This window comes from Notolabrus celidotus, chromosome 5 (genome assembly GCF_009762535.1).
Source record: "Notolabrus celidotus isolate fNotCel1 chromosome 5, fNotCel1.pri, whole genome shotgun sequence".
NCBI classification, from domain to species: Eukaryota; Metazoa; Chordata; class Actinopteri; order Labriformes; family Labridae; genus Notolabrus; species Notolabrus celidotus.
Genome location: NC_048276.1, coordinates 19532824 through 19551260, shown reverse-complemented (window position 1 = coordinate 19551260; position 18437 = coordinate 19532824). Strand labels below are relative to the sequence as shown.

General features: G+C 42.9%; 1 protein-coding gene across 1 annotated transcript in view; it reads left to right on the top strand.

Annotated features, from left to right (window-relative positions):
* Window positions 1–17541, top strand: part of mtmr4 (myotubularin related protein 4) — a 60439-nt gene extending 42898 nt beyond the window's left edge. Inside the window, exons 6-19 of the mRNA XM_034683089.1 lie at window positions 25–191; window positions 280–376; window positions 2843–2956; window positions 4404–4603; window positions 5472–5600; window positions 7597–7708; window positions 8278–8473; window positions 9041–9226; window positions 9984–10154; window positions 10585–10739; window positions 10940–12422; window positions 12852–12962; window positions 13237–13325; window positions 15979–17541. Coding sequence (XP_034538980.1) covers window positions 25–191; window positions 280–376; window positions 2843–2956; window positions 4404–4603; window positions 5472–5600; window positions 7597–7708; window positions 8278–8473; window positions 9041–9226; window positions 9984–10154; window positions 10585–10739; window positions 10940–12422; window positions 12852–12962; window positions 13237–13325; window positions 15979–16156 — 3388 coding nt within the window. The 3' untranslated portion in view covers window positions 16157–17541. The remainder of the gene's footprint in view (window positions 1–24; window positions 192–279; window positions 377–2842; window positions 2957–4403; window positions 4604–5471; window positions 5601–7596; window positions 7709–8277; window positions 8474–9040; window positions 9227–9983; window positions 10155–10584; window positions 10740–10939; window positions 12423–12851; window positions 12963–13236; window positions 13326–15978) is intronic.
* Window positions 17542–18437: the final 896 nt, after the last annotated feature.

Here is an 18437-nt window from a genome sequence, read left to right as displayed (position 1 = left end):
TCTTCTTCTATGCACTCTCCACAGATGCCACTTTGCAACGTTCAAGCAGTGCCAGGAGTGGGTGAAGCGTCTGAACCGGGCCATAGCTCACCCGTCGAGGCTGGAGGACCTGTTTGCTCTGGCTTATCATGCATGGTGTCTAGGAGGCAGCGCTGATGATGAAGACCAGCACGTTCATCTCTGTCGCCCTGGTAAAAACATTAATCAACTATAAACAAGATTGAAAATTAAAGAAAGTTCCCTAAATAATGTCTCCCTCCTTGCTGTGTGTGTGTGCAGGTGACCACGTGCGTCAGAGGATGGAGATGGAGGTGAAGAGGATGGGCTTTGACACACAGAACGTCTGGAGGGTGTCCGATATAAACTGCAACTTCAAGTATGTCACAGATACTTTACCATAAATAGCCCGACACCTCTGTGGCAGCAGATATCTGCATAGTACTGTAACTTTAAAGAGCCACTTTACAGAGATAGACAAGGTTTAGCAGAGATTTTACAGAGCTGTGACAGAGAGTAGTGGAGGCACTGTTAGCACTCTGCTGCAAATCTGAACAGACTGCGTGAAAGACAACTTGTGTTTGCTTGTGTGTTAGCACGTTGAAGCTCTAAGTGTAGGAACTTCAGCAGGAAATGGGAGTTTAGTTTGTACTGAATTACAGTGACTTATGTGGGGGATAGTACATTAAAAACATTACAATTATCTAGTTTAGTTAGCTTAACTTTCTCATGTGAGTATTCCTAATCTCCATCGTGAATGAAAGTCCACAATCAGGAAAAACAACTTCATGTGATTCCAGGACTTGGACAAAAATAATTGGGGTGTCTAAGTTTCCCTCAGTGTAAAAGTAGGTGAGTGATAGTGATCTTAATGTGGGAACATTGCAGACAGGAGCTGCACTCATCTGCATCCGATTGCTTCACTGTAACTTCATGTTTTCTGACACAAACTGAAAGCACTGTCCTGCTTCTGCTCCTGCTCACAGCTTTTTACAGACAGCATCACCTCAACCCAGTCGTGGCTTCTCTTCATCTGCTCCATGTTAGACCTAGAATTGTTACGTAGACTTTGCATCATTTTTAAAGCAACACCGTTTCTGACTCAACAATCCATGAAATTTATTTTTGACCAGATGGGGTTGCTCCATTTGAAAAGCAATCCTTTGCCATCAGAGCCTCCTGCCTTTGTGGGTGACAGCGAGAGTGCAAAATAACTACATAGATAATTGTACATATACATATATATATAGTTTAGTTTAGTTTAGTTTAGTTTAGTTTATTTATAATTCATCATGTCATGCACCAAAAAGGTGCCCAGCCCATATGGGCTTACAAGACACTACAAAAACAAAACAAAATAGAAGCAACAACATAAGGAGAAAAAGAAGAGAGCAGTTATAATACTACACATGTCCAGCAATGACCTAAAGTCATTAAAAAGCACAGTGGTACACTTCAGACATTTGACAGTGACAACAACTAAATCAGACATAGAGTGTGCTCCTACGCTGCTGAGCAGCATTTAACACAAACTGAGCAAACTGGAACACTTTGCGTATAAACAGCTACTGAAGTCTATCTTCATCAGACATGCAAAACAAACAGGACAGTTTTCTGATATTTTGTTGAAAAGGAGGCACCTGACATCATGATATGATGGACAGTAGAATAAAAACTGCATTTCATTTTCATTTTCATATATATATATATTATAAACATTATATATCTGTGTATTTGTGCACGCTCCTCTGTAATGCATAAACTCTCTAGTCACATGTTGGAATGACATGAGAAGGACATTTTAAAATACAATGTTCACAAGACAGCAGAGAAATATGAAATCAATATGTAAGAACTGAGTGATCTGTTACACCATTTGATCATAGAGGACAGTCTTAGATGTCCTGAAGGACACGAGCACACACACTGCCAGACCAGTGTGTACAAGCATGTCCCCGACCACCTCGTTAGTGATCAGATCTCAATCCATCCTCGGGACGCATTGAGGTGCGTTTATACCTGTATTTAAGGTCGACCGCTTGTGATCCAATCACTGAGGAGGGATGTTGATACAGTGTAAACAGCCTCTTCCTCTAAAGGACTCCTTCAACACGGATCGATCAGATAACATTTTCACCTTGCCTCATCTGACCTTCAAGCCCAGCAGCACCCTCACTAATGTACAGTCACTAACGCATGTACAGAAAATTACACTGAAGAAGCCAGTCAGGCAGAAATAATGCAGTTTACAGTGTGTTTATGTTTACCTGTGTATCAGACTCCTCTCTCCTTCGCTGCCTCTGCAACTAAACACTACACACGAAAAAAGGTCAGTCTGCTCAGAGGACCCAGGAGAGCACATCCTGCTGAGGGAGACAGACACACAGGACAACCAGCTAATTAAACGAGCTGCAGCCTGCTGAGGCCCATGACTCAGCACAGAGTTTTACTTTCTCTCTCCCTATTACACACACACACACCGTCTCCCTCTTTAGCCCGCCAGCAGGTGAATAGAAAATTGAAGAGAGCATCATGGGAGAGGAGGAGGAGGAGACCGGAGACAGATGGAATTAGGCTGAAGCACTCTGTGATTTATTTCCTGCCAAAGCTGAGCTGTTGATGCAGTAGTGACCCTGAAAAACAGAACATTTGTGTATTGTGTATCAAAGCTCTGTTTAATCTCAGTTTGTTTGTGTTTTCTTAATGAAAGACTCTCGACACTTACACAGATCTCTTGAATCAGCCATGGTATACTATGTTGGCTGCATAACATTTACTGCAATATGAGCTGCACTTATTCCTCCTAGGTAACAAGAATACATCTTTTTTTTATTGTCATCTGCAGGCTGTGCTCCAGCTATCCTCAGAAGCTTCTGGTGCCAATCTGGATCACAGACAAGGAGCTGGAGAGTGTTGCTTCCTTCAGATCCTGGAAGAGGATCCCTGTGGTGGTCTACAGGTTTGTTTACTTACACAGAGGCACATATACAGAGGTGGAAAGTACACACACTTTAGACTCGAGTAGACATACATATACTTGTATAAGAAAAACAAAGACACAAAAGTGCTAATACTACCCTGTTACTGAAGTAAAAGTGGAAGACCTACAGGCTCTTCTATATACTCACAGTACAAAAGTTATGTTGGACCCTGAAAGACATTTCTACCCACTATCTCTTTGCAAAGCTAACTCAAGGTCATGTTATTCCTAAGCGACTGTATAACTTAAATCTTTAAAATTTTAAATAGACAAAAAAACATACAAAATGTACTTAAAATGTGTACATAAAAATATGTAAATAAGCTGGACAGAGAATGTCTCCAGATCTGCTGCAGCATGGTAGGTCATTTTGGCTGTGTAGTTTTCATCCATGTTGCTACACGCTTTTCTTGTCTATCACTGCACTCACTAGACCCCTCTCTTCACAATGGTTGAGTGCTTTTTCTTTTCTGACTTGCCTTGATACATCCCCAACACAGTTTTCATTACGGTACATCTTTCCTGTGGGATTTGCTCTCATGAATTTGCTATGTTCTTTTTTCTGTTGTTGTCTCATCTAGTGAGGTTGAACATGTTCTTGATGTTCTAAAAGAGGACCTTCATTTTTCACTGAAAATAATTCTAACGTCCCCTAAATGAATGGAAGTTGCAAATAGGAATGCAACGATTAGAGATTTTGGTGGTATGATAATTGGCAGAGAAATAATCACGGTTTCACGATTATCCTGATTATTATGCGTTATGTTTTCTTTTCGAACACAGGTGTCATAGGGACGACCTCACCTGTAGAGAATAAAAGAGACGCACTCCGCAGAGTGTTTATTTAGTCCTTTACTTAGTCCTTAGTCCTTTTAATAAAACGCCTCCAACACATTGTTTTGATGTTGCAGTTAAAACTGAAAACAGTGTTCTTCATGAAAACCCCATCTGACTCTGACGGGATCAGGGGCGGTACAGAAATGGGCGGAGGCGGCTTCCTCGCACAAACACTGCTCAGGTGTCACTCATTTTTCGTTTACAAGTTGCGCCGAGCATAATGTACCAGTCCCTTTTTGACAGAGACATTAGAAAAACTTGTTGTAGTGGAGCCTTCACGATTAGATTAACCCTGACACTTTAAAGCGCGGTTAATAGTGAAACCGGTTAATCCCGACGTCCCTTGTTGCAACAAGACAAGCCTGTTCTAAATATGTAAGATGACAAAGGAAAGATGTTTGGGATAAATTGAAGGGATTGGAAAAGTCAAAAGTTGTTGGAAAAGCAATGACTCAAGTTAAGCACAAATACAGATTTATTTGTGTTACATTACTTCACACCTCACATGTTCACCTTAACATGCTCTCACAACTTTTCCATTTTTATCATTTAGATTTATGTTAACTGACTCTTTGCCCTTGACTTCTAGGCACCAGAAGAATGGGGCAGTGATCGCCCGTTGCAGCCAGCCTGAGATCAGCTGGTGGGGCTGGAGGAACACCGATGATGAGTACCTGGTGACATCCATCGCTAAGGCCTGTCAGATGGACACCGGAGCCAAGGTCACCTGTGGAACACCTGCCTGCCGACAGCGTGGTGAAGCTCCAGACTCCTGCGACAGTGATTTTGGTAAAGCAGTTGTTTTGTTTATGAATGCAGATTCATGTGTGGACTTTTGGAGCACTGAAAATCTAAAAATATGTTCAAACTCTGACTGGTCCTTATGACTCAGAGGGGAGAAAATACTCAGCATAATTTACATGTCTCATTAATTTCCCTTCTGTAAAGTGGACCACAGACTGATAATGATGCTTAACATAAGTGCCAAGCGACAGCATCTTCAGCTCTGCATTGCCACTCATTCATAGTGAGCTAAGATGCATTAAATGAACTTCATGTTCCTTTTCTTCTGTTGTTAAAGCACTTTCAATTTTAAAGAGTGCAGACAGTATTAATAGCTGTTGTTGCATGGGACAACTGCCTGTGCAACTTCGACAAAAACAACTCTTTTGATTCTTTTCCAGCTTGTTTTGTTTGTTTTTCATTTCTCTGTGTGTTATTTCTGTAGTTGGTGTAAGAAGGATACCAACATGTCAAATAAAAGCTTGTAGAGAGAGTTCTGGTCCCTGAAAGGCTTTTAAAATGATCACTGTGTGCAGAACATCAGGTAGAAAGTGAGTGGCAGCAAAACAGTGACAGAGTGCACAGAGAGGTGGTTCAGTCACAGCCTCAGAGTAATTACCTGGCTTGTCTCTGTGCTAGTTGTTGAAATCAGGTCTCTTGACTTGTAATCATTAGCAATAGCAACACTGTTGTTTTCTTCAGCAGGTGAAGATATTGATTTTACAAATTGAGTCAGTGTCCAGTTTGTAATGTCCCCGCTACCACTGTGATTCACACTTCATCTCTCCTCTTCTCGCAGAAGTTTAGTTTCCAATATCACCGTCCGCTCACAAAGCTACAAATCATCTCTCTGTCCTCTCTCCTGTATCTCCAGACTCCTCTCTGACGGGCGGATCCGGCTGCGATGACAACACTGTGCCACACAAGCTGCTGATTCTGGATGCTCGCTCATACACTGCTGCAGTGGCTAATCGAGCCAAGGGCGGAGGCTGTGAATGTGAAGGTCAGTAAAAACCAAACATTAGAAAAGTCTCAAACATTTCAGTTTTTACTGAACACATTGACAGTCTGATGCATTGTTTGTGTCGATATCTACTGATCCCCTTTTCCTTTAGACAAAACTAAAACAAAAGAATAACACAGATAGGAAATAAGCTTTTCAACTGTTATAAAGTTGTTTTTACATTAGTAGAAACTTGCTCTTTGCAAGCTGTGTTAAACACTCTCGATTTGCAAAGACCTAGCACAGATGTAAACCCCCAAAGAAAGAGATCAAAGAAGCTTTTCTTTTTGTTCTTCACGTGTCACAGATTGGTGTGCATGAAATTGATTTTTTTTTTTTTATTGTTGTGTTTAAGAGTGTTGGGAGCTTATTGACACTATGAGTTTCTCTTTCATACCTATACTTCCCTGTATGTATCAGACTGTATCATAGACCGCATAACACATGGACATAATCTCCGTGATGTCACCCATTTGTTTCTGAAGCTGAGTTTTGAAGCCTATCAACCGCTGTTGCCATATTGGAAATGCTGACTCAACCTAATTTTGGTCGACCTAGAATGAGGCAAAAAGGTGGAGTTGAGGAAGGCTTTAAGCCTCTTCAGTGACAGCTATAGAGTAACCGCCTGTCAGTCAAGTAAGCTGATGGAGAAATGAGCTGGCCTAAAGCAGACACTCGAGGAACTGCAGTTTTTAGCACGTCAAAGTGGCTTCATTTCTCACGGCCGGAGGTTGCCACCTTGTATCACTCCTCCATGCTTTTATCTTTAGCAGACGAGACTACTGTAACGATGTCTTTACAGGACTCCCTAAAATATCCAGCAGACGACTGCAGCTCGTACAGAATGCTGCTGCTCGAGTCCTAACAGGGACCAACAAAGTAGATCACATCACTCCAGTTCTAAGATCCCTACACTGGCTTCCTGTCTGTCAGAGAATAGACTTGAAAATCCTGCTGATGGTTTATAAAGCACTGAATGGTTTAGGCCCAAAATACATTGCTGATCTGCTGCTACTGTATGAACCACCTCGGCCTCTGAGGTCATCGGGTACTGGTCCTCTTTCAGTCCCTAGAGTCAGAACAAAACATGGTGAAGCAGCGTTTAGTCTTTATGCACCACATATCTGGAACAAACTCCCAGAAAGCTGTAGGTGCGCTCCAACTCTCACCTCTTTTAAATCAAAGATTAAGACTTTTTTATTTGCCACTGCCTTCCTATTTTAGCTTACTTTAACTCATTTTAAATAAAAATTTTAAACTTACTTTTAATATATTTCTAATTTTCCTTTTTTTTCCTGTTTTATTATATTTTTTCATTTTAATTGTGCTCTTTTATGCTTGTCTGAATGTTTCCAATGCTTTTAATGTTTTAATGTAAAGCACATTGAGTTGCCCTCGTGTATGAAATGCGCTATACAAAAAAGTTACCTTGCCTTGCCTGGCTGGTCAATCTTCATACACGGTATAAACAACTTAAGCAAAACTTGAAAATATTTAAGCTTTATTTCAGTATTCTCAATACATTTTTAAAGTTGAGTTCTGGTAATGGTAGCACTGCTGCCTTGTGTAGAGCTGTTTGTCATCAAATTATATTCAAGCAGCTTCAAAGTAGAGGGGATGCTTGAGGACTGTAGATCCTTGTAGATACCTACAAACATACAATGGCATTTGTCAGTGAGAAAAGCTACCTGTGAAACTCTGAAAAAACAAGTTGTTCTGTGACGCTTGTGATCGGGTGTGTAATGGATCAACGTGCCCTGACCGAGATAGTAAACAGAGGCCCTGCTCTGCATGATGACTTGCTTTGTTAATGTCCCTGAAGTTATAAAAGTAAACAAATATTTACTGAACCAGTTGAAGGTAGATTGATGATGTGAATGCTGAACTCTGTAACTGCTCTGTTTTAATTACTGTTAAACTGAAACCCAAACATCTAAATACAAACTATGTTGCGTGTAAGTTCTGACTAGTGCTGTTTATCCTTTTCTTCGTTTAGAGTACTACCCAAACTGTGAGGTGATGTTCATGGGAATGGCCAACATCCACGCTATCAGGAACAGCTTCCAGGCTCTGAGGACTGTCTGCAGTCAGATCCCCGATCCAGGAAAGTAAGTCTATCTGTTTGACCTTTCTATCTCTCTAAGCCTCTCTGCCTTCATTTCTGCCTCCCTCCTCATCCCCCTCCCCCGTTTGAAAGGCCTCACCTCACAGTAAGGCAACACCACACAGAGATGGGAACAGTGCCACTCAGCCCAGACCCGATCCTGCTGGGCGGGCCAGCTGTCAGTCTGTACACACCAACAGTGGACTCGTCTGTTTAGTGTTTCTGTTTGTTTTCAGCATGTACATCTGTGTGCTCTGACCAGCTGTGTGTGTCTTACTTGTGTGTTTACACATGTGAAAGTGATTGTAGTACATGTGTCGTCATATGTACAGTATATGGGTTAACTCAGCTGCTCTGATGTCCCAACGTGATATTATCCAGCTTTGTTATTTCTCTGATGGAGGTGTGTAGAAATGTAGGTCAGGAGCTTCTCCCTCCTCTTTCAGACAGTGTAATAACCCACTCTATGTAAACTCTACTGATGTATTTTGGGGCCAGATCACGTCAATTTCTTGAAAGATGATCCATGCAGATTTGTCCTCCTACTTATCAGTATCCCCTCTCTGTCCTCAGCTGGCTGTCGGCACTTGAGAGCACCCGTTGGCTGCAGCATCTGTCCGTCATGCTCAAAGCAGCGACTCTGGTGTGTTCGGCGGTGGAGAGGGAGGGTCGTCCTGTCCTGGTTCACTGTTCAGATGGATGGGATCGCACACCTCAGATTGTTGCCCTCTCCAAGATCCTGCTTGACCCTTACTACAGGACATTAGAGGTGAGGGTCTGAATAGAAGGGATTCATAGTGTAATGAATTTTAGAAATCCTTGATATAATGTTGTGTTAGAGGAAACATTTACTACCATTGTAAGCTGTTTTCACAGGGTTCTAAACATACTACTGTAATGGTAGAAGTCATTAATGCTGCTGGTGAAACATACCGGCCTCTCTTACCTTTGTTTTGTTTTTTTCTCACAATCCCACAATAACAAGCACAGCACTGGCACAATGCTGCAGGCAGATCTCAGTCAGAGACAGGTGTTGTGTTTGTGTTAAGTATAACATACAGCTGAAGAAGGAATGTAACTTTAGTAATCAACATTGATGAGGTTGGTGAATTGGATCTTTCCGAAACCCGCCTTGAAAAGCCTGTGAAAAAGGGTTTCGTTTATCGTTACAACTGCATTGTGGGTATTGCAGACAGGAAAATCTGAGGAATCTGTGGAATGAAATAGGTGATTTCTACCCATTGCAGCTCTGACAGTGTTAAAGGACTGCAGTGCTGAATCTTTCCACCAAAGTGTCTGTCCACCTGTGACACTGCTGACTTTGTGTCGTCCACAGGGTTTCCAGTTGCTCGTAGAGACGGAGTGGTTGGACTATGGTCATAAGTTTGGGGACCGCTGTGGTCACCAGGAGAACGCTGACGACGTGAGCGAACAGTGTCCTGTCTTCCTGCAGTGGTTGGACTGCGTTCACCAGCTGCTCAAACAGTTTCCCTGCCTGTTTGAGTTCAACGAGGCCTTCCTGGTAGGTGGTCGTCCACCAATCTCTCCTCGTCTCTGTCATTCTCATATTAGTTGTTAACTTATATATACTGTGTTTGTAGCTTTCTCAACAGCAAACCTGAAAATGTCATTTTTCAAGAGATTAAATAATCTCTGAAGACAGAATTCTTTCAAACACTCAACTTCTTTGCTATGATTTCCAAACCTTCATAATCCTTGAGATATAGCCTCTGAAATGTAGCACCAAATCATAATTGACTGTTTGTGCTTTATGGTGACTGTTGCTTTGTTTGTTGAGCCTCATCTTCCCACCACAAGACATATTTTAGTTCATGATAACTTAACAGTTTAAACATAAGAATAAATGTCAACTTTTAGTGCTCCAATGTGACTGCTGGTGGCAGAGTTTGTAAGCTCTAACATTAGCAAGCTAGCTTATTAAGCTAACATTGACTCTGAGAGTTTAATAAAAACAATGACTGGCAGATTTTTTTGATTTTTTTTCACATTTTTAAAAAGAAAATTCCTTTATAAGCCACGTGGAGCAGTATAAAGCTCAACTGACTTGCTGTGCCCAGTCACGATGCTGAGGCCATGATTAAACAATCACTCTCGGGGAAGGAATTTAGCCAAGGGTCAGTCGAGAACACACACCTCCAGCTAATGACCAGAGCTAATCATATTTTGCATCAACCGGCTGTTAAATTAAATAAGCAGAGCCTTATTGAACCGTATCGGGTGTAAATCACTGCCTTGTTCTGTCTTCTTTGTGTTTCCAGGTTAAGTTGGTGCAGCACACGTATGCCTGTCTATACGGCACTTTCCTGTGTAACAACGCTCGAGAGAGGGAGGCCAGGAACATCTACAAGCGCTCCTGCTCTGTGTGGTCTCTGCTCCGGAGTGGAAATAAGAACTTTCAGAACTTCCTGTACATCCCCAGTCATGACTTGGTACCTGACACTTTTTATAGAATCCTTAAACTGTAATTAAGTTTACACTATCATACATGATTGTATTTGTTTTAGAGCCCAAATTTAAGTTAACTAACAGCTGGAGTTAAGCTGCTATTGTTTGCCACTGAGCCTGAGTAAGAATGGACTAGAGGACTGTGGTATAACTCAGCACATCTACTTGTCTGTCTCTGAGAATCTGTACAGAGTTTGGCTTTATAAATTCTTCATGTATTATTTTCAGTTTTTTTCTCTAAGGTTTGAAGCTTAAGAATCAAACCTAAAGATAAAAAATGCAACCTTTTTCTCAAAAAACAAAGGAGTCGAGTACTTCAGGATGGAGTAGGACTGCACTAATGGAATAAACTCCTCTTCCATCCTTGTATTTTGACCTTCTGCGTTTCTCCTTGTCCTTTGTTTTGTCTGCCAGGTGCTGCAGCCAGTCTGCCACACTCGAGCATTACAGCTGTGGACATCTGTCTACCTGCCCACCTCCTCCCCCTGCACAGCTGTGGACGACTCCATGGAGCTCTACCTCCCCCCCAGTGTCACAGGAGACGAACTCACCTCCCGCTCCCTAGACAGGTGTGTTTGTATGATGTAAATCTGGTCTGCTGTTCAGCCTCTGTACTCTGTGTTCCTGTCAATACATGTGCATCAATTCAAAATGCACATGCTGCAGAGAGTCAGACCACCCTCTAGTGTCCAAAACAGTGAATTGCATAATCAGTCTTTCTACTTATGTGGGGAAATAACTCACCTTTATGTGTTTTTTTTATTACTAGACTTCCCAAAACACGCTCTATGGACAACCTGCTGTCAGCTTTGGAGAACGGGGTTCCTCTGACACGCACATCCAGTGACCCTAATCTCAACAAGCACTGCCAGGAGGGTCGCTCTCCCCCAGATCCCTCACCAGCTGCAGAAGACACGCCTGCAGTCGTCTCCGATGAGGCTGTACAAGAGAATGGACTGGACAGCTGCGTGGAGGAACCTCTTCCTCAGAGTCCTACAAAGACCCCAGAGATTGTCCCAGATGAAGAGAGTGAAGACACACTAGAGGAGACCTGCCTCACCACACAGCCTCTTCCCTCGTTGTCCCTTCCTCCTGTCCCTCCCAGTCAGGACGTCACACTCACTCACACTCCTGTACTCCAGCAAGCTTTGCCTCAGATCACTAATTCTCCACTCCCACCACCGCCTCCCCCTCTACCTGAGGCTGAGAGCCCTTGTAGGACTGCTGAGAGCACCATGTCACCCTCCCATAAATCAGAGCCATGTTTACCTCTCCCCTGCAATGGCTCACAGCCTGCAGTCCCCACCCCCATCTCGCTGCTTAACGGCCACACTGACGGCCTCGCAGAGTCTGACGGCCTCGCAGAGTCTGAAAACCTGGCGGCTCTGAAGCAGCTCACACCACTTCTTCCTTTGGAGGACTCCACTGAGACCCTCACTGGAGAGGGAGAGCTTCCTCCAGTCCTGCCTCCAACAGTAAGCCAGGATCTCACCCAGACCCACACTGATGATGATGATGATGATGAGGAGGAGGAGGAGCAGCTTGAGTCAAAGCCACAGCTTCAGATCCAGAAGGAGAAAGAGGACATGAGGACAGATGTAGTGAAAGCAAGAGAGCGTATGTTGACAGGTCCTGTCGATTGCGCCCAGGTAGCAGCTCGCCATCTGATTTCCCAGAGCCAGCTCTCAGACCTGTCTCTGCTCGGCTCCCACTGGGAGAGCGTCCAGGGTCTGGTCCAGTCAGCTCACTCTGGCATGGGCCGAGCCTTGCAGAACAACACTTACCAGAGCCGGCGTCTTGCCAATAAGCTGCTACGCTCGCAGGGCTTCTCCCTCGCCAACGGGTCCCAGTGTTGCCGCAGAGAGGCTCTCTGTTGTCCCAGCAGCCCTCTGCAGCCTGCATGGTTGTCTGCTGCCAGGACCACAGGCTTCACCGGCCTGTGTGGACCAGCTGCTGCGGCTGCCGTCCTCAATGGCTACTCCCTAGCAGGCCATCAGGTCCTACCTGCGTCGTTTTCTTCCCCCTCAGCCTCCAGCTCCCCTCCCCCTCCTCAGGCCCCATCTTACCTGGATGACGATGGGCTACCGGTGCCGATGGATGCCGTGCAGCAGAGACTGCGGCAGATCGAGGCAGGCTACAAGCAGGAGGTAGAGGTGCTGAGACAGCAGGTGCGACAGCTGCAGATGAGGCTGGAGAGTAAACAGTACGGCACCCCTCCCTCAGAGCCAGACATCGACTACGAGGACGACATTGTGAGTCGTTTTTTGTGATAACACTCATTTTGCACAGTCCAGTCCTTGACCCTTTGTTTCTGTCTGCAGGGTTTGTAAATATTTACTTTTGATTATCCCTGGGAAGTGCTCTGTCCTCTCTCTCTCTGTCTCTCTCTCTCTCTGTCTCTCTCTCTCTGTCTCTCTGTCTCTCTGTCTCTCTCTCTCTCTGTCTCTCTCTCTCTCTGTCTCTCTCTCTCTGTGTCTCTCTCTCTCTCTCTCTCTCTGTCTCTCTCTCTCTCTCTCTCTCTCTCTCTCTCTCTCTCTCTCTCTCTCTCTCTCTCTCTCTCTCTCTCTCTCTCTCTCTCTCTCTCTCTCTCTCTCTCTCTCTCTCTCTCTCTCTCTCTCTCTCTCTCTCTCTCTCTCTCTCCTGTCAGTCTACTGACCTCGTCAATGTGTCTCTGTTTTCAGACGTGTCTGCGTGAGTCTGACAACAGTAACGAGGAGGACTCTTTGTCCACCCACAGTGAGGACCGTCTGTCTGAGGGCAGCTGGGACCGAGTGGAGCCCAGAGACACAGAGGTCAGAGTCCTTTTGTGCTTCATTGTCTAAGATATCTTTGTTCTTCACTTCCCACCCCTCACCTGTGTGGCTACCTCCTATTACAGCACACTGTTCTGATAAAGGTGTTTGTGTACTTGTGTGTGTGTGTGTGTGTGTGTGTGTGTGTGTGTGTGTGTGTGTGTGTGTGTGTGTGTGTGTGTGTGTGTGTGTGTGTGTGTGTGTGTGTGTGTGTGTGTGTGTGTGTGTGTGTGTGTGTGTGTGTGTGTGTGTGTGTGTGTGTGTGTGTGTGTAGGTCACGAGGTGGGTTCCCGACCACATGGCGTCCCATTGTTTCAACTGTGACTGTGAGTTCTGGATAGCCAAGAGACGTCACCACTGCAGGTGGGCCTTCACTGCTTTTTTCTCACATTAATAGACACAAGAACACGTGTACTTTCAAAAGGTTGCATAAAAACAACATGGTGTTGAGATATGAATATAGAAACTTTCATTTCGAGTTAAAGCTTGCACCCTGCATACAGAGGCTTCAGCCATCATCACAGCAAACGCTGATTTCCCAGCCTCATGTCATCCCCTGCTCTCCATGCTTCCTGTTTCTCTTCAGCTGTTCTATCTAATACATTCAAAAAAAGGTTGAAAAAATAACTTGGACAACACAGTTAAACAGTTTTTGGTCAAACGCAACATTGGAGAAACATCATGTCACTACTGTTTTCAACATATACTGCTCACTTTGAGAAAGGTTGTTGTGCTCAGTATGTTGCATGACATGTCCCTACGTAAGCAGCATAGTCCTCATAAGATAGTTAATCTAACAATAGTTTATGGTTGACCAGTTTAAATTCACAGCTCATATAATGAGCAACGAGGAGAAGAGCTGAGGCATAGTTAATATACAAAGTTCTTTCATAAGCTATCACTCTTAACTACCAATTAAATGACTACTGTTTCAATGGATAGTTCATCCTTTTTAATGCTAACTAGTAGACGTCATGATCACATAACCATTATTAAATTAAAAATCATCAGTTGCCAAATTTTGATAATCTTACACCAACAAAACTTACTGGATTGTCAAGGATGGCATTAAGATGTATCAATACAGTTTATTTTAATGCAGGAGAGATTATTTTAGAGAAATAATCAGAGGTGTCAAAAGTATTCACATTCATTACTCAGGTAGAAGTATAGATACTAGGGTTTAAAAAGACTTCTGTAGACGTTGAAGTATCAACTCAAGTTTTTTATTCAAGTAAAAGTGTAAAAGTACTGGTTTCAAAACTACATAGAGTATAATAGTAAAAGAAATGTAAGGGGAAAAAATGTCATTGAGTACAAAAGCTTAGACTGTGCCAACAGGGGCCTATAGTGCACGACCCCACCTCCCAAAAAAACATTTTTCTAAAGGCCATAATGACTATAATGTTATATCAATATGTTAATGTTGAATATTTGGGCTGCACCTGTTTCAGCCCATTGAAAATTAACGCATTTAAGCACAATCGAAAGAACCATATATGTGTACTACTGAGCATTAACATGTTTCATGGAGCGGAAGATATGATGACTAGTTGCCTATAAGTATTGTAATGATGCAAAAAGTCAAACTTCAGAGGCATGTTGCCTTTATTGGAATGTCAATGTACATCCAAGCATCAAGCACCCACACACATTCAAGACCCGGAACAGCTGGTGTTGACCAATAGGGTCTTACTATTGGTCAATAGGAGTAATGAGGCTGTTTTTAAAATGTAAGGAGTAGAAGTAAAAAATCAGCTGAAAAATATTTACTCCAATAATGTATAGATACCCAAAATTTCTACTTAAGTAAGGTAACAAAGTATTTGAAGAGTTCATTTGCAGAAAGAGATAACTCTTTTACACTTTAAAAAAAAATGTAAAAATGTTTCAAAAGTCATATTTTTTTCTATTACTAGCTTTAGGTATTATCAATCAACTGAAGTTGGGTGGCTTTGACTAAGTCAAAATGACATCACTAATTAGATTTATCTTAAAAATGTAACTTTGTTAAAAATCTATATTAAAAAGAAATATGATTTTTAAATTTTTTTAAAAACGGAGTTTTTGTAAATTAACTCTTCATTTGTACTTCGTTACTTGACACGTCTGAAAATAATGTTATTTATTTCGTTGCCACAGTTAAATAACATGATTGTCACCATTCTGATGTTTACACTACATATGATGTTACAGCTAGCAGGCACTTAGCTTAAACAACACTTACAGTTAGCCTGGCTGCTATAGTTCAGTGTAAAAACTATGTTGTTATGTCGGGAGGTGAGTTATATATGGGTTATTTCTTAGGTGATGATAGGCAGGCTTTTAATGTTAAACTAGTTATTTACTTAAATCTTATCGAGCTCTTAGAAAGGTTTTGATGCACTAGTTCTTCTCTGTGTGGGCATGTCCTCTTCCATGATCGCTGCCTCTAGCATCGGACTGAACAACTTCCCAGCTATTATAGTCATCATCAGACGGCTTCAAATATAAGAACATTTGTGCAGGAGCTGTGTCCTGTTAGGCTCGGGCTGCTTTTTTTTATATTCACATTTGTCCCGGCACTCTTTTGATTTAATACCGTCCTGCCAGACTAGCAGCCTGAGATTCAAAGACACTGTTTACTTTGTATTTTAGAGGCAATAAACTGAGCTTTGAGAAATGCAGACAATTGGAAAGAAATTTGTATTAACAGACAGAGCACCACTATGATGCTGCAGTGCACGAAAGTAGCTATAAAATCCCTCCTTTGTTGTCTGAAATTGATTTAAATCCACGTCTCAAATCTTCACTGACAGTATAAAGTGAAATTATTTGTATTTAGCAGCATAGATAATAACTGCAGGTGTTGTTTTGAAGTCTAGGAACACTCAATCAACCACTATAAATAGGGTGGGTAAATTTTGTATTTTTCTTCGAGTCGGGGTGAGATTAAACCCTAAATGTTGAGCCAAAGCAAAGAAACGTATTTATTATATTACAGAGGTTTTCTTATTATTTTGCTGTCTGTCTGCAGGAACTGTGGCAACGTGTTCTGTAAAGACTGTTGTCACCTGAAGCTGCCCATCCCTGACCAGCAGCTGTACGACCCCGTGCTGGTCTGCAACACCTGCCACGACCTGCTCCTGGAGTCCCGCACCCGCGAGATCCGCAGCCAGCAGCTCAAGAAGGCCATCGCCACCGCCTCCAGCTGAGAGATGAGTCGTGCAGCTTGGCCCACCTCGGCTCTGTCCTGCTTTACGGACCGGTGAGCCGAGCGCCTGTTGTGACCCTCAACCTGCTATGGTTTTGGCTGCGGAGGGAGGAAGAGGAGGCAGAGTCTTCACTCTTTTGGAGGCTTGGTTTTGAGACGGAGACACACTGTGAGAAAGTCTGGGACGGAAGAGTCAGCGGGGGATTAAAAACCCTTCTGCTCAGAGACTTTTTCAGCCTGGAGCGCTGCAGCGTCCGGCTGCCTCCACACGGCTCAGTCCTCTAGTGGTGCCCCGTCTGAGACACACCTCCAACATGTCCACCCCCCACAGAGTCGCCCACCTCTAGCACCAAACACCTACACCCTCCTCACAGACACTGTCTCGCACCTCAGAGGACAATCGCTCACTCTTTCGGCGTGTCTGAGACTCCAAAGCCTTTCCCTGTACTACTGGAGGCTTTCAACTTTAAAAGAAAAGAAAATTGCTGCTACAGTATTTAAAAGTCTAATTTTGTATTCTTATTTTGTGCACTACTAGCTGTCGTGTGTTTGAGGGAATCTGAGACCAAACTTGAGCAAAAAGGGAGAAATCTGCTGTTTACTTTGCCACCGCATCTTTTTTCTTGGAGCCTGAATGTAAAATGTAACGGGGGTTTAACTGGATGGACTTTATGTTCCTGTGCATTTGATTGGTTGTATATGTGTTCATTGCTGCAATGTGTTTTTAAAGAGTTCTGTACATGCACAGTCTATGTGGTTCCGTCTTTATCAATGCTTTCCTGCAGTATAGCCATGTTGCTACATTCTGGGGGCTGTGTGTGGACAGACGGATGCGGTGCAGCGTGTTGTTTGTTTTGTGGGACGTGTGTTTGATGTGTGAAGAGGAAGAGAAGAAGAAGAGGATGCTGGGAGACGGCAGATTTTCTGTAAAGTTGTTTTTCCAATGTGAGAAAATGTGATTGAAAGTGCAGTGGGAGTTCCTTAAAGGTTTCTCTGCTGAGATGTTTGTGAATGAACGGCTCGTTGTCCACCCGACCGATGACTCCTCCTCAGATTGTGAAGACTGAACAGTGCTCGGGGTTTCTCGTTCTGTTTCGGGGCGTTTGGCCACAGTCCCCCCTTTAAAAAAAAACTGTGTTTGTGTCTGCTGGTTGTTCTTTGAGACAATAGTGCCATATTTTGTTCTGTCTATTTTTCAAGCCTTTTTTCTTTCTTACAGATGGCAGCAGGTTTCTAATTGGCCACTTCTCTCTATGTTTCAATGGTACAGATAGTTAGCTGCTTAATAACACTGAGACGACTAAAGATTAACAGATGGTTCAGTACGATGATCAGACGTCACTAAATTAGGAGGACTGTGTGTCTAATATTTCGGATTTTTTTTTTCACACAGTCTCCAGGAAGTCAAAAATCTTTACGAGAATTTCAGAAATGTAACATACATAGTAATCTGATCTGTAGTGGTGGCTAAAACCTGACACTTAATGAATAATTGTTGTAAAGAAATGCACTGTAAAAGTTAAATCCCATGGGTTAAAATAAAAGATTATATCATGGATCGGTTTCTGAGCATCTTTTTTTGCATGCAGCTCCAGAAAATATATCTAGATGCATTTTATCTCTAGAAAACAATATCTTCAAAACTCTCTTTTAATACTTAAAGCTAGGGTTGGTAGTCATAGAAAACTAGCATTAATTTGAATGTAGCATTTCCTCAGGACTCCATCTAACCCCTCCCCCCCTCCCTACCTCCCCTCAGGACTCCTCCAAAACGACACCCCTGCTCACATGCAGGAGCACCGCTGATTTGCCACCATATGATCGTGACTGATTCAAAACGGGTCCTCACCAAAACATTATCATAGTGAAAGTTAAAAACACAAACAAACATGGCTGCTGTTAGTACTCAAAACTGTCATGCTAGCATTATCCAGTTGTACTGGTGACACGATATCAGGAGAAAAGCTATAATACTACATCTAAATTTTCTATAGGACTTCTATAGGAATGTCATATATTTTTTTGCTTGTCAGAGCCCCCGTGGTGAGAGCTTTTTAGACTCTGATCCGGACTACAGTCCTGAGCAAAGCACCTCATGGTCAGAGGGGACAGGCCCGAGGTTGAGCAAGAGGGGCAGTAAATAGAGTCAGGGGACGGGATTTGATTGGTTTCATAAATTGGAGCCTGAAGGCAGGGATTGGTTGGTGTGTTCCCAGGTTTACTCCAGCTGTAGATAGCAGCTTTTTTTCACTCTTTTTTAGGAACACATTATATATTGATTG